We start from the raw sequence: 24,882 nt of genomic DNA, 5'->3' as shown, positions 1-24,882 counted from the left end.
ATTTTTTATACTTTTAAAACTCAAGTTAACAAGTCTTTATTAATATGATAATTAAAATATTATATTAAAAATTATAAATATAATTATATTAATAAAAAAAAAAAAGAAAAAAAAAAAAAAAAAAAAGAAGCTTTGTGAAAAATAAAATGCAATTTTTATATATTATATAAATAAATGCATGTTGTCTATACGCGTAAATTTTCTCGCAACTTCAAGGTTTCTTTTTCATAACTGCTCACTCCTTAAATGCTCGTTGAATGATATATTTATAAAATGCAATCACCCATAGGAGCGTGGTTGAATGTGTATATATGTAATATATACATATATTAATGCGTGCGAAATGGTATATATATGCATACATATATACATGCACATCCTTGTGCACTTCATTTCAAGGGAATAAAACGAGAAGAATGAGTAGCACCAATACCAGGCTTTCCATGTCTCGTATGTTTATACGTAATTGAAAATTCACCTAAATAGTATCCAATCATTTCCGGTTTGATTTCAACATTCGTGTACTGTTTTCCATTATGAACAGCTACAACTGAACCTACCATTTCAGGTATAATCGTCATATTTCTTAAGTGTGTTGGTATAGGTCTTGGTTTTTCTCCTACTTCACATTCTTTTTTCGCTTTTTTTAATTTTTTTAAAAGAGATTTGGCTTTTTTACTAATTCCTCTTTTGAATTTTCTTCTTTGCCTGGCTCTAAAAAGTTTTATAAGTTCTTCTTGATTTAAATCTAGTAGTTTATCTAATTCTACACCTCTGTAATGAAACGTACGAAACGTTCTTTTCTTAGGTTTATTTGGGTCCTCCTAAAGGAAAAAGGTGTTCATATATGACTGTGAGTGAGTTCATGCGATTTTGCAAATACATAAGAACATGTATATGCATGCAAATATATGTGTATGTAAATACGTACGCATATGTATGTATAGCGCCATTTTACATTTTCTATGTATCATTTAAAAAATTTAAAGAAACAACGCAATTTTAAATGTATACAACATAAATTTTGTAAAAAAAAAAAAAAAATTAATAAATAAATAAAAGTAACAACAGTGTTTTTTTTTTTTAATTTATATTTTTTTATTTCATGGTTATTTAGCTTTTTCAGATGGTGGGGTTACATACACTCGTACATAAAAGCACACTAAAACATATACATACGCGCGTACATGTAAACGTCAGTTAACATTTATTATGACAACTCTCATTTCAAAATTTGGAATTTACGAAAATTTTACCATGATATTTAAGGAAAAAAAAAAAGTTGCCTTTAACAAAATTGCTCAAGTAAAATAGCTTCCTGCTTACTTATTTTTTATTCTCTTTAAATAAATTTTACATAAGAAATAAACTGTACATACTATTTAAACACTATAAAGCTATTTTAAATTTAAAATAGAGTTTTAAAAATTTTAAATAAAAAACGTAAAGTCATAAGAAATATGTTCGTTGCAAATATTTTTGCTGAAATTTTTTTTATGTTTAATTTGTGCTTTATTGAAAAGGCTTACAGATGAAAAATTATTAATAGTAAAAAAATATGCACATATAGATATATGTACATATAAATATATATAACAGAAATATATATATATATATATATATATATATATATTATATATATGTATATTATACGTATATACATTTATATTATTTTTAAGTACATTTTGCTTAGTATAATATTTATTTTATACACTCTCCTCTAGGAATACACTTTAAGCTCTTTTTATGAAAGCCCAACCAAATTTTTTTTTTCGCAGTAATGTAAAAAATATACATGCGCATTGTTGTTAAATATATATATACATATGCTAAATATATATATTCGAAGTTTATATTTTATTATTTCAAAAAGTCCACCAATAATATTTTGTGTTCATTAAAAGAATACGATCTTCATTCTAATTTATATATATATATATATATATATATATATGCTATTTGCTTAATTTAAAGCGAAGAAACGTTTAAGTTTAAAAAAAAAAAAAAAAAAATTTACATCTTTTTCGTATTGTCAAAAATATAGCATGTATAACGTACGACATATTATACATTTATATATATATATATATATATATATATATGTATAATAAACGCATCTTAAGGCTTTATAAATAACCGTTGCATTAAATTAAGGATAATTTTAAAGATGAAAAAAAATAAACTTAGTCTTCCATAAAAATGTATGTATCCCAAATAAAAATATACCATATGCATAGCCTGCAAATATTTCCAATTAAATGTTTTAAATTTCCTATATTATGTACTCCATTTCGTTTCTTCATTTTAAACAAATTTTACTTCAGTGAACATAAAAAAAAAGTACCTGTTAAGACCTTAAAAGTTTTAAAACATATAAGAGTCAATGAAAATTAATATAAGCTTTAATATTGTAAGAAATAAAAATAAGATGGAAAACTGAAAAGTATAGTAACTCTTCCTTTAAAATAATTATGTGCTTTTTTTAGTAGTGTTTTACTTTTCCTTTTTTTTTCGAAACTGTGTATATGTTTTGTGCTAGCGATATATATATATATATATATATATACGTATATATGTATAGATATAGGTATATACGAGGCATTTTGTGTTTATAAAAGTAGAACTTCACTTGAAAGCTTTATTTTTGTTTTGTTTTATTATATTTTTTTTTTTTTGTTGTTATATAAAAAATAAAAAAATTTGCTTAAAATAAAAATGGGGGGTAATTATGAAAATAATCCCGTTAACAATATGAATAATGTTAACGTATTTCCTTCCAGCGATGATTCTGATTCCGAAAAAGAACATATGGTATCATTAAGAGGCTTTAACATATGTTATAAAAAAAAGTTAGAAAAATTAAATACACTTAAAAGCATTGATAACAATAAGAAAATAATAAAACTCGTTTTAGATAATGTTAATCTTGACCCAAAATTAGTTATGCAAAAAGTAGTCAATTTATTAAAAGAACAAACTACATTATATACCATTATTGAAATAGATAATAACAAATACAAAATAAAATATAATGAAGTTACGCCAGATGATCATATCATATTTCCTGAGCAGGTTCATAATATTACAAATTGTAAATATGCATTTATTGGAATATTAAAAGTTTCCAAATTTACGAAGAGATGTACATTTAGCGAGAAATCACTTCAGGACTGGCAGAATTTGCCAGTGGATGATTTTTAAACAGAATAAGTGCAAAGAATTTGGAAAAACCAGAAAAGGGTTAGAAGTAATCCATAATAGTTTGTAAGAAGCCCACAAGTATATATGTACATGTAATATACAACTCATTTTTTATATAGGCAAAATTACGTATCGTTATTACTATTATTATTCCTATAATTATCATTGCCATGGTAGCTATTTGATGTACGCAAAATTTTATCGTAACATTTTGTGCTACTTCATATACCTTACCTTTTTTTTTTTTTTTTTTTTTTTGTGTGAATGTGTGTACGCGGGTTTATAGTATAATGCTCATAAAAATATTGAGTGTTCCATACTTATATATAAAATATATGTTCAGGTTAGGTTATCTTATTACTTTTGAATTCTCCTTAATTTTTTTTTTTTTTAAATGTTTGAATATGTAATTATTTTATGATAAAAAAAGGTATACAATGTTTTTGTTAATTATACATGTGCGTGTATGTATGTATATATATATATATATATATATATAGTGATACTTTTTCTAAACAATCCCTTGACATAAGTTTTTAAAAATACTGATAATGCTCATCACGAGTGGAGCTATTTTCTGTATGCTTCATTTTATTTTTTTAATTTTTATCCTTCAAAAATTTGCGCACAACTCAATGTTTGATCAACTTATAAAAAAAAAAAGAACAACATGAACGTGGGAGAGGGTTAAAATTAAGAAATTCGTTTTTTACCCATAACAGAAAAAAATCTTTTCCTTCTTAGTACCTAATCAATAACATATGAGTCGGGTAAAAAAAGTACGTACGAATCGTCACTACAACTTGAGTCTTTCTCGTTACACGTAATTTCCTAGGAAGGGATGAAAAACAATAGTATGTAGTATGCACAAATAAAATTTACTCTGTTGACAGCAAAAATATGTGTACAAAGAAATAACATATACAAGATGGTCAGCATAAATATATAAAAAAAAAGAAAAAAAAAATAGATTGAAGCAAAAGAAAAATTGTTACATCCGTTAAGGGGAACTTCACATCTATTTGATACCCATCCTCTAATCCCAGTTCTTCATTATCTATTATAAGGAAAGGTAAGAAAAATACGAAAAAAAAAAAGAAATGAAAAGAAATTCATAAATAATAAATTTGTATTATGAACATATTTACAATTTATTATATGAAGCTTTACCAAATGTAAGATTTTTATCACATAATTCCCCATCAAAGAACATTTTAATTTTTTCTATTTTGTCTTTCGGAATGTTAAAAGAATGACCTAATCGATTCGCTAAATCCCCAAAGGTTTTATTCTATGCATGAATAAAATGGTAAAAAAAAAAAAAAAAAAAATTTACCATGGGAAATTCAAAGCAGTAAATGTAATACAATAGAATTAGTATGAGTAACGAATACATATATGCATAATATATCGTAGATGTTCAAAATTGTATTATGAGCTGATAAATGTGTAAATGATACCTTATTTATAAGAACATTATCAAGGCTTTTATTTTTTATTATTTTTCCATCCGTTCCAATTATTTTTACTTTTAACCTATAGCAAAAGGGGAGTTACATATAAAAATCATGATAATTCCAAGTTGTACTGCTTAAGTGCTCAAAATTTTTTTTTTTTTTGCTTTGTTACTTTATTTTCTCCGTATCACACAGTTTTTTAAATGAAAAATTGCTGCATATTAAAAAAGGATATACAAAAACTGTACAGATGATATATGCATATAGGGGAATATATATATATATATACATGCAAGCGTTATAGGTAATAACTTATGCTAAATAGAAAAATTTGACGTTTTAGATACTTTTCTCTTTTAAGGTATTCTTTATTTTTCTTAACAAAATTAGCAAAATGATCACTGTAATTTATTGTCTTCTTATTTCGATTATCCGGGTTTGATAAATTTTCCAACTGATGAATAATTTTGTCTATGGAACTGAAAAGAGAAAATTCGTAAAAATTATTATACTATAATGAATCAAATACAACTTAATTTTTGCTTTCTTCATTATTGATGTTTTGAAGATGTGCTTTATTTTTCCTATTTAAATGTTCTTTCACGTTAACGTTACATTAATACAATATGCACACCCATCGCTTTTTGTCTATATGTGCACATATACATATGTTAGCATATTCGATGCTTTGGGGCTCTTACTAGGTTACTTCATCCAAGTCAAAATGCCTTCTTTTCAAGGCGTCAACAGTTTGATTATTTTTGAAATGTTTGCTTCTAATACATTCACTCTTAACGGATGACAGATGCTTACAGTTTTTATAACTAAATAAACTACTATCTAGTTCGTATTTATTTATATCTCCCTGCTCATTAGGATGATGCTTTTGACTATATTTATTAATTTTCTTCAAATTGCATATTTTTTTTTTCCCATTTACAGTGTTTATAAAAACAGGGTATAATTCTTCTTTTCCCTTTTCTTTGTACTTAAAATAGATATAACTGTAAAAGGGGGACTGGATCCTCTCCGCACATGTTTGCAAGTTCTCGTCCGCTTCATTAGAGGTTTCCTTCTCCGCTTCATTTGTAGTTTCCTTTTCCGCTTCATTTGTAGTTTCCTTTTCCGCTTCATTTGCAGTTTCCTTCTCCGCTTCATTAGAGGTTTCCTTCTCCGCTTCATTTGTAGTTTCCTTTTCCGCTTCATTTGCAGTTTCCTTTTCCGCTTCATTTGCAGTTTCCTTTTCCGTTTCATTTTCTACTTCCACTTCCATTCCCTTTCCCATTTCCCTTTTTTTTTTTTTTTTTTTTTTTAAATACCTAAATTTGGACTTTCCTTTTTTCAAGTGCTTGTCCTCCTTTAGTAAATTTGTATAGTAGAATAAATCATCATACTGTTTATCATACCAGCTAAAAGTACTTGAGGAACAGTCACTGCAAGAATATAACTTATGGCTGACAAATGCATTGTCATGATATTTATGTTTCACATATGTTTCTCTATTTTTATTTATTCTTTGTGTTTTTTGACTTTTTATAAAACTGTTTAGTGATATAACACTTGAACTTGAACACGATATTTCACTTAAATAACCATTTTCAATATTTCCAGTTTTTTCCTCTTTTCCATTCATAAGCTCTTTATGCTTGTCATAATAATTCAAGGAGTTATAATTGTCATCTTTGTTACTTCTTTTCAGCTCCTTAGACACATCATAATTCATAAAAAGTTTGGAAAATTTTTCATTGTTTATAATTATTGCATGTCCTTCCGTTGTGTATCCTGCAATCTCTTTCTTTTTTAATTTATATAAATCGCATTTTTTTTTTTCGTATTCACCAAAAAAGTTTTCTCCTTCCCTTTTCGATGTTTTATCATCATCATCGTCCCTATCATCATCGTCCCTATCATCATCGTCCCTATCATCATCGTCCCTATCATTATCGTCCCTCTTATTTTCGTTCCCTTCCTTTTCATCACATTCATTCCTCTTATCCACATAACCACTCAGGTTTTGATAAAAGTGTAATTTCTCGTTAATACAGGATAAAATTTCACTATAACTTTTGGAGGGTATCCTTTCCTCATTCGCATCGTATATTCCATTTATTCCTTTCCTCTCAATATATGCTTTTGAACTTTCAAGTTCCGACATAATAAGTTTAATTAAATTGTTCACTTCTTCGTTTTTCGTTTTTTTTTCCATTTTTTTTTCAACTATTTTTTACCTTTTTATCAACTGTTTTTTACCTTTTTATCATTTCTTTTTTACTTTTTTTATTGTTTTTCTTTTTTTAAGGTTACTAGTGAATTGTCGAACTTGTAGTATTCCAATTTCCCTTAATGCGTTGTACTTCTGTTATCTTTCTCCTCCATCATTTTTGAAGGAAGCAGACAATGGCTTATGTGTACGTATAAGTAGTACGTAGTATGCAATATGTGCTATGTGTTCACGTTTGAATGTTCAATTTATTTTTTATTTTTATTTTATTTTTTTTTACTTTTTTCGGAATAGCTTATCACAAAAGATCGGTGTAATATATTTACCAGCTACAAATTAACGAATATCGTTTGTGAAAAATAAACTGAAATAAAAAACGTTGGTTTGTCTATCAAAAAGGCAACAAAAAAATAGAGGAATATGTACTTATAAAAAAAAAAAAAAAAAAAAAAAAAATTATGAACAAAGCTGAAAATACACATAAAAAGAAAGGTGGCTAAAAAAAAAAAAAAAATGTTTTGAATTAAAAATCGGGAACTAAGAAGTGAATGCTAAAAATTGTCAGATAAAAACTGAGAGCTAAAAATTATATTAAAAAATGAAAAGTTTGTAAACCCGGAAGGAAAAAAAGGAGCTAGTTAAATGCAGGAGGCATAAATAACTTATTAGATGAACGCTATTTTACATTTGTTGTATCGATATAGGAATATATATGTATTCATATATGTATGTATGTACGTAACATGTATGCTCATATTCCATGTTCGTATTTCAATAAAAGGGAGTAAAATTCATGTTACTCTCGTAATAATTGTGCACGAATGGAAGGCGATAAAAGGAGAAAATGCTTTTCACAAATGATGTAACAACTTGCAGAAAGGGTCAAAATATATACACGTACGTACGAATAAATAATTATATATATATATATGTCTGTGTATGCCCATGTACCCGTACACAGAAAAAGCATTTTTAAATTAAAAGTATAATTTTACGCTATTCCACCCCGTACTGCGAAGTAATTTACGAAACTATCACCATCTATAAATTCATATTTAAGGAACAATTTTTTAGTAACCTTTATTTTTTTCCTTTTCCTCTTATTCCTTTTTTTTTTTTTTTTTGAATGTATGATGGGTTTCTTTTATAGTGGCTTTCATAAGCCAAATATGAATAACATAAAAGGTAAAAGAGCGAAAATAATTTATGTTCTTGGTCTCTTCATGTTACCAACATTTGTAACATATATGGGGAGTAACTACTACGTTTTGAATTTCTTTATCGATACCTTTAAACCGATCGAAGTGCCAAGAGAAGTTGATTTTAAAATTATTCGAAGTATATATCATGACAAAAAACCCACAACCAAAAGTTCAGACTATGATGAAAATACAAATGTATAAGCAGCGGCAAAAACAGAAACATATAGGCAGCAATATAGGAGAAACATAAAAGAAGCGAACAGACAGAATAAAAGTGCTATAGTGTGAACTCTCTATTTATTTATTACTTTTATTACCAAGAACACTAACATAAAGTAAACTAGAAATAACCATTCTACAGTACTTAAAAATTGAATGTTTAAACAAGATAACATTTAATTATATCATATATTGTCTTCTGGATTGTTGTAGTATTTGTTTTATCTTTTCATTCTTTCATTCATTTATTCTTTTATTCTTTCTTTTATTTATTTTTCCATTTATTTGTTTTTTTCATCACAAATGGAAACAAACAAATATTTGTAAAAAAAAAAAAAAAAATTCAACATTTTAATTTTTTCGGAAACAGAATATATACACGTACATTAGTTGGTATTAAAAAAAAAAAAAAAAAAAAAGAGGTGTTATCATATAAAGGAGCAATATAAATTCTCTATTACAAATAAAAAAAGGCAAAATAAACTAATTTCATTTTTAGTATATTTTTTTACCAGTTACACTATATTATATATGTTGTACACAAGACACATACCGACGCATACAGACAAACACACATATAATCATACATATATGTATGTGTATGCATGTATTATTTATTTATGTATGGGATTTACGTGTGTTTACGTAAGATAGGCTTACACGTGCTCGTTTAAACGTGTATATGAAAAGGTATTCATAAATGTAATTAAAAACAATTAATATTAAAAAATTGTATAAAGGTATTTCTTGTTAATTACATAAAAAGGAATGAAGCGAAAAAAAAAAAAAAAAAGGAAAGAACGCGAGAAATAAACATAGAAATAAATAAACATGGAAACATAGAAACAAAGAAATATGGAAACAACGAATACATAAATATAAAACAACGAAATATGGAAATAAATAAATACTGAAATAACGAAATACAGAAATATGGAAACAACGAAATATGGAAATATAGAAATATAGAAGAAATAAATGGACGGAAGGATCGATAGAAAAATGAAAGTACGAAGGAATAACTGTGATTCATAATCGTACGCATAAATAAATGCAAGTGAAATTGTAAAAAAATGAATTTAAAATTAACGGGTGTACATTTCCTAAAGTGGTATAACTTTTTATTTATTTATTTATTTATATTTATTTATTTATATTTATTTATTTATATTTATTTATTTTTATTTATATTTATTTTTTTTACTTTTTTCTATTTTTATTTTTTTTTTTCATATCTCATTTTTTCTGTTGATGCTATCTTTTGCGGACTAAGTTTTGTAGCAAATTTTTTTTTGAGTACATTTTCTAATTGGTTGTATTCTTGTGGATGGAGGTCTTTCCTTCTTATCAATTTTTTTTCTGTCTTTACTTCTTGTTGCTCCTTTTTTTGTTTTTTCTCCTGAAGAATTCTGTGAATTTTTGTTCTCTTTGATATTATTATTTTCATCATTATTTTTGCTACTAACTGGAATAGTTTTATTATTAGTAATACCCGATAAAAAAACACTTTTGTTAGCTAGTTGTTTGTCATATGATTGTTTAACAGACGGTATAAATCCCCCACCATCAAACATTTCTTTATTTTCATCATTATTACTGTCATTATTTTTGGTAGTTTCAGTTGCATTGGTATCATTCCCTTGAACAAGTGTATCTGTATTTATTGATGAATCTTCTTCATTTTCTTTTTTTTTATTTTTTTCATTATCGCTTACATTGTTACAATCGTAATCGCTATCGTTGTTCACGTTACCATTTGTTGTTACACTAGAGCCGTTCATTTGCTTTATTGTATCATCAGTCCTTTTTTCCATACAACATGCACATTCCTCTGCATTTTCAGCATTTACAACTAGGCAAGAATTACATCTCCAGGTCTTATCCATGATTTTTTTTTTTAATTTCACAAAAATATAGAGTAAAAAATTAAAACTAAAAAAATAATTATAAAGTAAAAAACCGGGAACAAAAATAAAAAATATAATGAATGCAGTGAAATTATGAAATATGAGGGATTAAATGATTTGCTTAAAATGGTGTGTTTTTATAAATATAACTGTTTGTTACAGTTTCGGCTAAAATGTTTTTTCCTTAATTTTTTTAATTATATTTTTGTTTATTTTTTTGCATATTTTATATATATATTATATATATATATTTTATTTTTTTTTTTTTATTCCTTCATTTTTTCTTATTTCTTATATATTTTTCTGATTTGTTCGTTCGTTTGTTCATTTGCTTGCTTTCTTGTTTGCTTCTTGATCTTTTATTTTTTATCACTTCAGTTCGTATATAATATATATTTTTATTTTTTGTAGAAAACTTTTTGCGTTTTTTCGTATGAAACATGACCCCTAACCATAAGTAGTATAGGCTATTCTTTGAGTATTCTTTTTTTTTGTTTGCCTTTCCTTTTGCCTTTTTATGTTTATTCGTTTTACTATTGTTTTTTATTTGTTCCTTTTTTGTTAATTTTACATTTATATTTCTTATACTAGTATATTTTTCATATATTTTTCGTTACTTTTCGTTTATTTTTTGATATATTTCATTTTGTTTAATTTTTTCCCCTTTTCTTTTTGCATGACGAAATATATCGTGAGTCACTAGGAATATCCTTAATACTTAAATGTAGAAAAAGAAAAAAAAAGAAAAAACATGGAATTCTATGCTACATTTATATATTTCACGTACATTCGACATACGTAGATCTACATGTATGTATACAAATATATATAACGTACATATGTATTATATATACGTATATATATGATATATGTATCTATTGTGGAATATTTTTACAGAATATAATTTGTGAACAAACTTTCATTCCGTATGACGATCATTTCATATAGTACTATTTTTCATTTATTTACAGGACTATTATTTTATATGCTCTCTCTCTATATATATTATATATATTTATTTATATGTATACATGTACATATTTTTCGTATTGTTCAACAATATTGTATGGTTTATATGTGAACGCAATGTTTTTAAAAGAAGGTAATATGTTTGAAAAGATATAAAACATATATATTTTTTTGGAAGATATAAAATGTGAAGGTACAAATAATATTTATTAGTTTTGTTTAAACAACTGTTATAGCAAAAAAATTTTTATAGGTAAATATTTTTGTGTATTTTTTTTTTTTAATATTGGAAAAGTTGCTTTTATGGAGTATTCATAATATATTGTCTGTTGACTGAGCACTGAATAACATGAAATGAAAGCGCATTTGAGCCGTATATTAATATATATATAAGTGTATATATGTGTGTATACACATACGCTTATTTATGCATATATGTATGTATGTATGTATATATTTATATATACACATGTGTATGAATTTAAATTACCTCCCTATTATTTTTTGTGATTACTCTTATTACTCATGAATTATTCAGAGGTACATGCAAAAAAAAAAAATAAATAAAAAAAAAAAAATGTAAAAATGTGTTAAGTGCCATGATTAACAAATAAAATAAGTGAGAAGTTAACTGTATTTGTAATTTCTCATTTTTTTTTTTTTTTTTTAAGTTAGATGAAGATGAAGTAGATTTATATGAAGGGTTAGAGGCAGACAACCTGGTATGCTTACTGGAATTTTATATGCACATATACATTCGTAAAAACAATCAAACAAACGTGTACACACACATACATACATATATGTACACTCTTATACGCAATTATACTCATATGTATAAACATATGTATAAATTTTTTTTTTTTTTCATTTGTAATGTTTGTTCCTTCCACTCTTTCCCCCTTTTTTTACCACATTAAACAGTATTCTACATATTTAAAAAATTACCCTTTGTAGGGCACGATTGAAAAAAAAGTCGAAGAGAAAAAAAAGGAAGTCGAAAAAGTTGTCAAACCGAAAGAAGTAAAATAAACGCAAATTCGTGTTACGATAAAATTATGTGTTAATTTTTACACGTAAAAAATATCGTTTATTTTCTTTTTCATTCTTTGTCATTCCATTCCATTAATTTCTTATCTTTTCCCTTTTTGTTGTCTCTATTAAACTATAGCAATTGTATGAAAGGTCTAGAAAAAGTTTATATAAAAAGTTGAGCGGCGCAAAAGCAACATACACCAAAAAAGGTATATATATATGTATATATATTTATAAATTCTAAGCGCATTAAGCAAAACAGGAATGGCTTAATACACGCTTTTACATATGTTTAACACACAGTTGCATGCCTGTTATGTAGGCCTCTTTTATGACAAAACGATTGTATGTTTATACGTGTATGTATGTTCATATTCATTGAATGAAATGGCAAATAAATGTAGAGCTTTGTGGTGAATAGTATAACATATGTCATTTTCTTTTTTTTTTTACGTCCGTTCTGTATTTTTTTCTTTCCGTTTTTTATTGTTTATTGTTTATTGTTTATTTTATTTTATTTTATTTTTTTTTTTTTTCTTGGGTTGAATAGATCCATGCCTATTTCTTGGTGCTCCTCAAGCAATCGAAGACATAGAAGGAGGAGGAGAACAAAAAGTAGAGTATCTATTGTTATTAAATTTACTTTATTTTATAAATGATGTTTTGATAAGGAAACATTGTGAGAATATTGGTAAAGTTAAAAGAGTTGTAATTATAGAAGATGAAAATTATTGTAAGTCTTTAGGTATGTGCCTAGTAGAGTTTTACCATTTAGACAGTTCACAAAATTATGTACTTTATTTAAAAGAAAAACTAAAAGCTGAAGTAAGGAAATTAGATTTGCATATAGAAGAACAAATTAAAAAAGATGAGCTGTATAACCATGGAGGGTATTTAGATTACAACATTATAGATTTATTGAAAAGAGAATATGCAGAATTTTTTCAAACATCTGATAATGTTTATGATGCGTTAAATAAGTCCTTGAATATGAATAGACATCCTCTATTTGCATGGTTTAATACGAGTTTAAAAGATGTCCTGAATACTTATGTTAAATCAGAGTTAAAAAAAAAGAAAAAGGGGGCTATGAAAAATGATTATATAAACAGAAAAAATGAAAGTAACTCCGATACAGACAGTGATATGTCTACACATATTCTCGACTACGTTTCAAAAAAAAATAAATTTCTTTCTTACAACAAATAATAGTATATTATCACTTTAATTTTTATTTTTCAACTTAATATATTGCAGCATTTTTTTTAATGTCTCCATTTATGAATTTCGTATTTTTTTTACTGAGTTTATGCATTTCATATTTTTTTTTTTGTTACATTTCAGCTTTATTTTTTATAGTTCAATTTTTTTTTTATTTTTTTATGTGTACGTGTAACTAGCAAAACAAAATAAAAGCAAAATTAAATGTACGAGTTTTACGAACCGTACAAATTGGACGTCATTCCAATGTGTATGAAGTATAGATATGTGTTGTGTGTTTATGAACACATATATCACTGGAGAGGAAATATGATTTTTCTCTTACTCTTTTTTCCTTTTAATTTTTTTTTTTTAATTATCGACTTTGTTGTTTATGGTGTTTACTTATTTAGAAGTGCAGTAAAAAGCATATGACATTTAAAAAAAAAGTAAAATTGTACTAGCGTAATTTACTTTTTTTTTCCTTGACAAACTGAAAAATTAACATAGAGTTATTGCATGGACAAAAGGCTGTGTACATAAATTCAAATTCGTGAAAAACGCAAAGATTGTTGCAAGAATTGAAAACTTCAACGTTTTCTAAGAGGTATATTTTTGCAAAAATACAAAATATAAAAAAGACCTCAAAAAGAAATTTTTTTTTTTAAATATTAAAAGAAATTAAATTTTAAACATAAAAAATGGATGAAAAAAAAAAACTACAAAAAAGAATAAGCACGTGTTTATATGCATATATACACGTACCTATTAAACTACTGTTATTCTTTCTTCATAAAAATAATACATACATAATACATGTAAATATGTGAACTGTAAGAGCGTACTAAAACAAGGATGTATGGATGAATAAATATGCACATAAATGTGTTTACACGTATATATATACTCTACTGCAATTGCGACTATGCAAATATAGCCATGCATGTAATGAAATATCATTAAGACGTAAATTATAAAATAAGAATATATAATATATATATATATATATATATATATATATATATATATATATATGCACCTTTTTCTACACCTGCTGATTCTAGCATATAAATGGAGAAAAAAAGCGCGACGCAATATGAGTATTATGCAAAAATGATATTTTAAAAAAAAATTTTAAAGAATACTTGAATTTCTTTTTTTAAATTAAAAAAAAAGGGATATATATATATATAAAGATATACTATACGCGCTCAAATACACACACGCTATAATGTACACTTATGCATAGCACACAGAAATAGCCAAAGGTTTTACATATAGATATAATTATTGTAAGCACCATTTGCATAATTTGCATTACAATTAGTATTTATGTTATTTTTATTCTTATCATTATTATAATAATCATTACATATATTATAATTTTTTAGCACTCTGCTGTTATCCTGTGTCATTTGGCTTTGCATATTTTCATTTGAAATATGATCTTGTGTGAAATTATTCACATCGTTCATAAAAACGAAGGCATCTGATGAGTCTACAATGTTGTCTTTTTCGCTTAAGTAGTCAGTATTGTTATGAGTACTAAAATTGTTGTAGTGCATACTGTAAACGTTATTTATACTGTTCGTGTTGGCAGAGTTAGTAGTGCTATTCGTGTTAGTCGTGCCATTCGTGTTATTCATAATGCTGTAAGTATTATTCTTGTTATTAGTACCATAATTATAGCAGTTCGAACTGTTAGTCGAATGAATAATATTAAAAACATTTACGTTATTATCCGAGTATAATATATCCGTATTGTCCACATCGATATCTACGTTATCCTCAGTTACTATATTATTATCTGTCGTATTTCGCGCACCTATGTATTCCCCGTTCATAAAGGCGAAATTGTTATCATAGATAACGTTCATGGTAGAATTTGCCCTGTTATTATTACTTCTACCACTATTTCCACCATTACTTCCACCATTACTTCTACCATTACTTCTACCACTATTTCCACCACTACTTCCACCATTACTTCTACCACTATTTCCACCATTACTTCCACCATTACTTCCATCAATATTTCCATTACTATTGCCATTATTAGCGCCCCTTTTAACGTGATTATTATTACTTATATGATTAATGTTATTAACACTTCTAACGTTGCTAACGCTATTGATGTTATTATTATTGCTACTATACATTTCGATGTTAATATTCCTGTGCTCATAGTTACAGTTATCACCTGCATTATCAGTATTACAAGGTGTATTCTGCCCATACAAAAAATTTCTCAAATGAAATGCATTATAATCATTTGTATCCAATGTAGCTAAAGGGGATGCATTCATTATATATTCTCTTGGTCCATTTTCACAATTTTCTCCTTCTCCTATAATTTCATCTACTACATCATCTACTACATCATCTACCACTTCATCTAGAACTTGATTCACTATTTCATCATCCTCGTGGTATTCATACAGTTCAGCATATGCAACATCATCAACATTATTATTATTATTAATATTATTACAGTCTACAAAATTGCCATTACTATTGTTATTCAAGTAGCTTAAATTATAATTTGTTCCTATATTACATTGGTTTAAAATATCTCTATTGATGTTATTTTCCTTGTTATCTATAAACGTGTTATTTACGATGTTATGAAAATTGCTATTCATATTATTAAAAGCGTAATTCAAGGGGTTTGCATAGTCCTGATGATGCGGGGTGCTGTTACTGGTGTTATTGTCATCGTTATAGTCAACTACTTCACTATCAACTTCTTTACCATTCACCTCTTCCACTTCTTTATCGTCAATTTCTTCATTGTCAGAGCTGGGGTTCACCCTCGCCAGGATACTGTTAATATGATTGTATTCACCTAGGTGATTATTAGAATGTATAAATGTGGAATTGTCAAAATCGTTGTTATCTTTTTGATTCATATCATAAACTACACTACTAATATTGTTGAAACTTTGATTATCCTTATATACCATAAAATTATCAGAGTCGTAACTAGTATTCTCCGGTATATATGGTAATTTTGCAGAAGCACCATAATTGTCATCATTATCATCATAATAATTATTATTATTAATATTACCTAACACTACACCATTACTATAGATACGTTGATTTTGTTCTCCTTTCAACCCATTTCCATATCCATAATTTTCAATCATATTACTTCCATTATTTGTACACGAATTTACGTGGACCATTTTTCTTTTATTTTTATTATTTACCATATCTCCTTCATCCATGCTATTATTTCTGTTAGGTATAATATTATTACGTGAACCATTTGATGTATTATTATCAATGCTGCTTCGTACTAAGGTTAATAGATTCTTTTCATTATCCTCATCACCATTCACTTTATTACCATCGTTTGGATTCAAAATGCAATTTTCAAAATTTTCATTGTTAACTCTGTTATCCATGTTCCTTCGATTATGATTCATTTCATTTAAATTGTTTCCTGTTGCATAATTCATATTCTTTTCATTATCTTTTTTATTATGAATATTATCTCTGTTTACACTAGTTGAACGATATCTAATATAAATATCTTCCACTCGATCTCCACTCGCGCATAGTATACCTGAACTGGTTATCTCCCTGTAGACATTTGTGTTACCGCTACTACAGCTTATATTACCACTGCCGCTATTATTGCTTCCGCTATTACTACAATTATCAGACGCATGTACGGATGGTACTGTAGCAGCAATCGTGGCAGTGGTGGACGAAGTATTGTCGAGTCCGGGCTTACTGATCAATATGTTCATATTATCAAATGAGCTATCACTTTGTTGGGAACAATGTGAAACAGCCAATTTATTATTACCAGCGGTTTCATTTACTATTTCGGAAGATCTATTTAAGTTTCTATCATCCGCTATATTTGCCCAAGTATTATTATTGTTGTAGTTTCTGTTGATATAGCTGCTATTATTATTACTGCTCATTATACTCTTCAACATGTTTTTATCTACGTAGCTACACGTTTGTGATTCTTCCACAGTCTCTAAGCTTCTTTGCTTTTTAATACCTTCAGCGTTAGAATATTTCGTATTAAACATATTTCTGTTGAAATCACTACTACTTGTACTTCTACATCTTCTCTTATTTGTATTTATCTCTGAACTTGCCTTAATGAAATTTACAGCCTCGTTTTTGATTTGCAAATCATTTTCGTCCCTACTAGTTACATACATATTCGAGTTTAAATTAACATCCAATTCTCCTTTTAAAGTAATTTCATTATTATTTTCACTTGAAAGATAGTTAGCATCTCGACTGTTATCACATTTACCACTGTCTTTGCCATTTTCTTTACTACTATTTCTACCATTCCCATGGACTGCTTTTGTATCGCCGTTTATTACATGTATAAATTTGTTTTCCTTACTTCCATTATTACTTGAGTTCTTCTCTAGTTTTATAAATTGCGAATGTTCCTTTCTACTACTATCACTTGTTTTTCTAATTTTATGTTTTATTTCTTGTATATTATTATTATTGTTACCATTTTCTATAAATTGTTCTCTCTCCATGATGTGTAATACTTTGTTTTCATTCTCTTCCATTACACTATCATTTGTCATGTTCTCACTGCCACCTTGGACATTTCTTAAGTTATTACCCCCATTACTGCTACCCCTATTGCTACTACTACCATTTCGCGCTGAAATGATATTTCCACTTTGATAAATTATATAGTCCTCCCTAACGTAGTACTTTTTTAATTGATGATACAGTGCTACTTTTTCATTTAACTGGAGCTTCTTTATTTTATCCATTCTGCCATTGATTTCAGTTTGTCCCTCAATTAACTGCACACTCAGTTGTTCATTTGAATCCACTATAATGTTTATCGTTCTCCTCTTTAATCTCTCTATTCTTAATATAAGCTTAGCTAAATCCTCGTCTATATCATTTCTGTTTTGCAAATTTTCCTTTACATCACACAATTCATCTGCAGTATCTAAGTGAAAGTTTACTATTACATCATTTTGGCTACTCATATTTATTTCGAATGAGCCGTTCTGCTGATTATTCTCTCCACAATTTATCTCAGGTCCATCATAGTTTTCCCTTGCGGTATCTCCTTCTTTCCATTGATTGTTTTGTTCCTCCGTAGTTTGTGGACCTTCTATTTGTTCTTCCTTTTTCTTCACATACATTCCTTTTTCTTCGTTTGGCTCCTTCTCTGCACCTGCATCTTGCTCTCCTTGTACACAACTATATATGCCTTTTTCCCTCTTAATATACCCCTTAAGACGTCTTCCCCTCTGCTTCTTATGCTTGTCTTGTTCTTCTTTTACGCTATACCTTTTGTGTATATTACTTTGTTCATCCCCTTCTTTTTTTATTTTATATTCACATAATCTATTATCTTTTATATCTTGAAGGTTCATCATGGTTTGATTATCACGATGAATAAAATTGTTTATTTGTCCATTTACATTTTCATTCCTTTCCAAATTTCCTATTTCATTTTTATACACATTACTCAACTGTGCTGTATTATATTCTCCCGTATCATTCTTTACAATAATATTGTTGTTGCTGCTGTTGTTGTTGTTGTCTATTATAAATTTTTCATGTTCCGCATTATGAGAATTGAAAATAGGCATGCCCTCTGCCTCGTGCACCTCATCCACCCCATCTACCTCATTTATGTCGTTGTTTATGTTGTCTACCTGGAAATATATTTGCTGTTGGATTTCTTCTTCGATTTGCTGCTGAACCTCATTCTGCATTTGCTGCTCCATTTGTTCTTCCATCTGTTGCTGTATTTGCTCTTCTAATTGATCTCTTCCTACTATTGCACCATTTATAACATATAAATCACAGTTAGGATCGTCAATATTTGGAAACCCACTAACATTATTATCACAGTTAAGGTTATTATTATAATTAAAGATAAAATCATTTTCTCCTAAAGTGCAAGCATTACTTTCCATGTTATGCGGAAGACCCATTACATTTTCCATTGCTTTATGTTCAGGATCATATATTAAATTATTATTATTATTATTACTACTAATACTACCATCTTGAAAATTGTTTCCACTTTCATTTACTGACAGATTTGCAGCTAGATTTGCCGCCAGCGCTATATCAACATCGTGCATAAAATTTTCATTCTCTTCATTTATATATTCCTCATAATTTGCTAAATATGCTTCATCCGTCCAATCATTATATATTCCTTCATTTGGTACTGTACAGTTACTATGAATACTTGAATTATTTTCCTCCAATATGTCTTTATCATCCATACAATCTTCAATATGATCATTGTAATTGTAATTGTCATTATCACCATCATCGTCATCATCATTATCATCATCATTATTGTTCTCCTCATTCGGGTTTGCTTTTACTTTACCTCTTGTTAACGATTTTTTTGAATAGGCCCTCTTATTTTCATTCGATCGTTGAGATTTTCTTTGCATGAATTTAACAGCCTTTATTCGGGCATAAATAGCTAGATATTTTGCTTGTGTTTGACCAAATTTTTTTACAGGGAAATACTGTCTTTTTTGATTTCCATTTTGGCTCCAGCTAGCCACCCATCTCCTTCCAGATTTGTCAAAACGAACTCCTTTTATTTTAGGAATTACCAGCATATTCAGATTGCTTAGTGGATTATCCATGTTATTCATGCTAATGTTCATGTTGTTAATGTTATTATGGTTATCACTGTCTAAGCTGTTATTATTGTCATTACTATTATCGCCATTGGCGCTACTTCTGTTGTTGTTATCGTTACCGCTATTGTAATTATTTAACATCGGTTCATTATATGTGTTACTGATATATGCAGGAATTATAGCTTCTCCATTTAAACTATTATTGGAAAGCATTGTGTAATTACTAGAATTAAAACTGCTGCTTACGTTAATTGGTAGCACCGCGCTATCCTCGACAGGATAACTTTTAACATGATGCATCCACTGATCATTGCTGTTATTGAAGTTATTACTGCAGTTATTATCATTGCAGTTATTATCATTGAAGTTATTACTGCAGTTATTATCATTGCAGTTATTATCATTGCAGTTTTTATCATTGCAGATATTATTATTGCACATATTGCTGTAGTTATTATTATTACAGTTGTTAATACTATAGTTATTGCTATTGTCATTGGTATTGCCATTTCCATTGCTATTGTTGTTGTTATTACCGTTTGCTTGATTGCTCAAATAGTCGTAGTCCCTTTCGTCATTTAGCTGTTCGTTAACCGTTTCATAATAGCCCATCTTACTAGCATACTCTGATTCTGCATCTTCTATTGGCATTAGGTGTACACTCTCGTAATTCGTATAATTATTAATCATGGTATTATTTGTACCACTAGCTGACTGATTATTCATATTTTCCAGAAGATAAATTGGATCTATAGCAACATTTTGCATATTACAGTTCGATTCATTATTAGCCTCGTTTACATCCTCAGTTATGTCCTCAATTATTTCCTCATTTATGTTCTCACTTACGTTCTCATTTAATTCCTCATTGTTCTGGTTATACATAAGTAATAATGTGTTGTAGTTATTATTTGAAATATCGTTTTTACAAATACTGTATTTTTCTTCATTCATTTCTTTTGTACAGTGTGATGTATTATTATTAACTGAACAATTATTATTCAAATTTATACCTATATGGTTATTATCCCCTCTATCAATATGCCCTTTATTTAGATATTCCTCCTGATTGCATATAATACAACTAGGTACCAGTTCATTTGCAAAATTCTCCATATTCTTAATATGAACATTCATATCCTTTATATTTATATGATTATGAACATTATAATGGCTACCTCCATTTAATTTATGGTTTACATTATGATTGTTATTACTACTATTTTCATTACTGTTGTTAGCAATTAGCCCATTATACATATTAATATCGTATGAATCGTTCAAACTATAATCATCCTCGACGTTATACTCATCTACCTCATTGCTGTAACTATTTTCTTCTACATAATTCAAATTACCGTTATCAACGTTTACGCTGTTAAAAATTCCATTTTCATTCGGTTGGTAAATGGCAAAATTTTCTTCTGAATTGTTCATATTTTCCGATATATCAAGATTATTTTTGCTACAACTAATATTGTTGTTACTTCCATTTAAGCTTCTGTTGTCAACAACATTATCATTTATACCGCTAACCACACCTGTTAATAATTCTGAGTTTGTTATGATACTTCCGTTCGCAATCGAGTGCATTTTCACGTCATTCCCTTCTGATTTGGAAATAAAATTCCTATAACAACTTCCGTTCATATTATTATTACATATACGCGAATCCATATATGTGCAGCTGTTATTATCTGTAAACTTCTTTATGTCCTCTTTCTTCACTTCTACTTTTCTATTATTATCTGGATTGGAACAAATCATAGAATGGTCAGAACCATTTAAATTTGATAAATTCATACAATTATTCGTATTTTCGTCTCTACTATAGTTACTATTTAATTTTACATGATTCTCATCGTTGAATGTATTCAATATGTCTGTGTTATTTCGACAATCATTGTTTTCTAAATGGACATTCCCGATTTGGTCAAAATTTGTATCAACTATCATCAGTTCCTTTTTCTCTCTACACATTGCATTATTCCTCTTGACACAACTGCTATTACCACCATTCTTCTTGTTGTTCCTACGATTACTTCCATAGTTATTTCTATTGTTGTTGTTGTTATTATTGTTTTTATTGTTGCCACCACCCTTATTACTACTGTTATTACCATTGCTATTGTCCTTTCCATTGTCGTTTTCACTGTTATTTCTATCACTACTGCCACTTCCATTGTTGTTATGGTTACTACTCTGTTTCTCCTCATCCTCTTCCTCCTCATAGTTATTCAGGAATGCCGTATCTACACTAACAGTAGAGTTGGTGTTAATCATTTCACAATTTTTCATACTATACTTTTTTACAGTCTTATTATAACTACTTCTCCCATTGCTACTTTTATTATTTATAAGGTGTCCTTGGTTACTACTACTTACGGTGGAGTTTCCATTGCCCATAAAGCTACTACTGTTGTTGTTACTACTGCCACTGTTACAAATATTGTAGTTAGTCTTAACAGTATTACAGCTACTCACATTAGTTAAAGTATTCACAGGACATTTGTTTAAATTAGCAATGAAATTATTAATGTACACATTGTTTTTAGCATCTACTTCATAGCTGTAATTTTCATTATTCGAGTCGATGAAATGGTTAGCAGTACTTTTCATATAATTTGTGTACGTGTAACTGTTATTTGTACTATTATTATTATTATTTATACTATACGGAATGTTATTGAAATACATAAATTTATCGTCTCTTGAATCGCTTCCATTCTGTTCCACAAATGTTTGTTCATTTATATCATTCATAATTATATCTGCCGACTGATTACCCATATCTTCCTCATCCTCCCTGCCTGTTTGTTTTATAACTGCCCTATCACCTTCCATAGGAACATTGGAGTAATTGTTAACATAATTTAAATTCTCAGTAAACGTGCTGTTACCTATGTTATCTTGGCTAACCACATTACTGTTATAAAGAACTGATATGTACGACTCAATATTATTGTTCGTTATGTCATTATTACTACTAAAATTATTGTTAACACTGCTAATATTGTTAGCACTGCTAATATTGTTAACACTGCTAATATTGTTAGCACTGCTAATATTGTTAACACTGCTAATATTGTTAACACTGCTAATATTGTTAACACTGCTAATATTGTTAGCACTGCTAATATTGTTAACACTGCTAATATTGTTAACACTGCTAATATTGTTAGCACTGCTAATATTGTTAACACTGCTAATATTGTTAACACTGCTAATATTGTTAACACTGCTAATATTGTTAACACTGCTAATATTGTTAACACTGCTAATATTGTCAACGTTATTAATATTATTGTTAATAGTGCCTTCATCACTGCTATTTCCGACTTGCACATTATTATCTTCATGGTACATATTCGTAGATTCATTTAATAGGGTGCTAACATAATTAAGGTTTTCATTATCCTCTACATTTTGTATATCATCATTTGCTATGCTTGGACTATTGTTAGCATAAGTAACATCATACCCCAGATTCTTTAAGTTCAACAATTTGCTATCGTTTATTATTTGTCTGTTTACATTAATTAAAGAGTTTACATTTTCATTAATAATACAGTTATAAACCTTTTTTCCTAACAAGTTTTTTCCATTTATTAATATTTCTTTATCAATATTATCTATGTTATATTCTTCAGCAATATTTTCAATGCGATTATTTTTATTATCCAGAATTATACATTCATAATTATTAACATCTTTTACATTATCATTATAATAATTCTCCTCTGATGACATATTTGGTTCTAAACATAAATTGCCATTTATCATATCATTTTCCTCCTGTGCACCTATATAATTATTATCATCAAAATAGTTCACTTCATTATGTACAATTACCTGGTTTCCATTACTTAACTCATAATTTATCTCTACATTTTCTTTTGAGCCACATGTTATACTGTCGTTAATTTTCGAATAATCTGTTATATCTTTCATTTTGTTAATATGTGTATTATATTGGTATGTAATTATGTATCTATCTGTAATATGTCTATGTTCAAACGCCTATATACGTAATGTACCTACCTGTATGTAGTATATCTAAATATGAGGATATATATAAATATATATATATATTTTTTTTTTTTTTTTTGTGATAAAAAATTTATCACTGCATAAATGAGTATGTAAGTGCATACATGCGATTTTATATGCGTATATATATATATATATATATATATATATATATATATATATATATACATACTATAACGAACTCTTTTATTTTTTAGTAATCTTTTTTTTTTTTTTTTATTAATTTTTATTATTTTTTCTTTTTTATAATAGAAATAATGAATTATAAATTTTCCATAAAATTAATATATACCCAATGAAATTACTTGCTTTCTTAGATGTAAATATTTTTACTCTTCACTTAAACGTACGTTTCGTTTGAATTACAATATACTATGCTAAATTTTTAATTAAAGATTAATAATTCTGTTCCAACAACGACACATAACACTGTTATACTTGTGTACGTATATATATATATATATATATATATATATATATATAATATATGTATATGTAGATATATATATATGTAAACACATATACACATATACATATAAATAAGTGTATCTATAAATATTGTAAACTTCGAGTATTTTATTTTATCTTTTTTTTTGGATTTTCATGTATACAACTTAGGGATGCCTATAAATAAGGTGAATTACGAATGAACAAAAAATATATAAATATGATGATATATTGGATGATATAATAACACTAAAAATGGGAATACAAAATAATATTTCCATTAACATAATAAGATTTAACTTGCGATTATTAAAAATTGCACCTATAAATTATTACCACAGC

The 24,882-nt window shown here is 27.4% G+C and overlaps 7 protein-coding genes across 7 annotated transcripts; 3 read left to right on the top strand and 4 right to left on the bottom strand.

Moving 5' to 3' along the window:
• Positions 1-389: 389 nt before the first annotated feature.
• MKS88_005414 (40S ribosomal protein S19) lies at positions 390-1,259 on the bottom strand (the record flags this gene model as incomplete). Its single annotated transcript, XM_067218672.1, has 2 exons — positions 390-824; positions 1,257-1,259. 2 exons carry the CDS (start codon positions 1,257-1,259, stop codon positions 390-392), a joined length of 438 nt encoding a protein of 145 aa, XP_067070624.1.
• Positions 1,260-2,715: 1,456 nt separating this feature from the next.
• MKS88_005413 (uncharacterized protein) lies at positions 2,716-3,201 on the top strand (the record flags this gene model as incomplete). Its single annotated transcript, XM_067218671.1, has 1 exon — positions 2,716-3,201. One exon carries the CDS (start codon positions 2,716-2,718, stop codon positions 3,199-3,201), a length of 486 nt encoding a protein of 161 aa, XP_067070623.1.
• Positions 3,202-3,326: 125 nt separating this feature from the next.
• On the bottom strand, positions 3,327-6,864 carry MKS88_005412 (uncharacterized protein; the record flags this gene model as incomplete). Its single annotated transcript, XM_067218670.1, has 7 exons — positions 3,327-3,378; positions 3,989-4,032; positions 4,197-4,258; positions 4,372-4,492; positions 4,662-4,737; positions 5,006-5,137; positions 5,360-6,864. 7 exons carry the CDS (start codon positions 6,862-6,864, stop codon positions 3,327-3,329), a joined length of 1,992 nt encoding a protein of 663 aa, XP_067070622.1.
• Positions 6,865-8,012: 1,148 nt separating this feature from the next.
• On the top strand, positions 8,013-8,282 carry MKS88_005411 (uncharacterized protein; the record flags this gene model as incomplete). The annotated part of the gene is made up of 1 exon (XM_067218669.1): positions 8,013-8,282. One exon carries the CDS (start codon positions 8,013-8,015, stop codon positions 8,280-8,282), a length of 270 nt encoding a protein of 89 aa, XP_067070621.1.
• A 1,286-nt stretch (positions 8,283-9,568) lies between these two features.
• MKS88_005410 (zinc finger protein) lies at positions 9,569-10,186 on the bottom strand (the record flags this gene model as incomplete). Its single annotated transcript, XM_067218668.1, has 1 exon — positions 9,569-10,186. The coding sequence occupies one exon, from the start codon at positions 10,184-10,186 to the stop codon at positions 9,569-9,571; it is 618 nt and encodes a 205-aa protein (XP_067070620.1).
• A 1,107-nt stretch (positions 10,187-11,293) lies between these two features.
• MKS88_005409 (uncharacterized protein) lies at positions 11,294-13,420 on the top strand (the record flags this gene model as incomplete). The annotated part of the gene is made up of 5 exons (XM_067218667.1): positions 11,294-11,309; positions 11,852-11,898; positions 12,134-12,199; positions 12,348-12,420; positions 12,762-13,420. 5 exons carry the CDS (start codon positions 11,294-11,296, stop codon positions 13,418-13,420), a joined length of 861 nt encoding a protein of 286 aa, XP_067070619.1.
• Positions 13,421-14,682: 1,262 nt separating this feature from the next.
• On the bottom strand, positions 14,683-23,994 carry MKS88_005408 (AP2 domain transcription factor AP2-FG; the record flags this gene model as incomplete). Its single annotated transcript, XM_067218666.1, has 1 exon — positions 14,683-23,994. One exon carries the CDS (start codon positions 23,992-23,994, stop codon positions 14,683-14,685), a length of 9,312 nt encoding a protein of 3,103 aa, XP_067070618.1.
• Between the last annotated feature and the right edge of the window lie 888 nt (positions 23,995-24,882).

This window comes from Plasmodium brasilianum, chromosome 14 (genome assembly GCF_023973825.1).
Source record: "Plasmodium brasilianum strain Bolivian I chromosome 14, whole genome shotgun sequence".
Taxonomy (NCBI): domain Eukaryota; phylum Apicomplexa; class Aconoidasida; order Haemosporida; family Plasmodiidae; genus Plasmodium; species Plasmodium brasilianum.
This window is presented reverse-complemented; position numbering and strand designations above follow the sequence as displayed.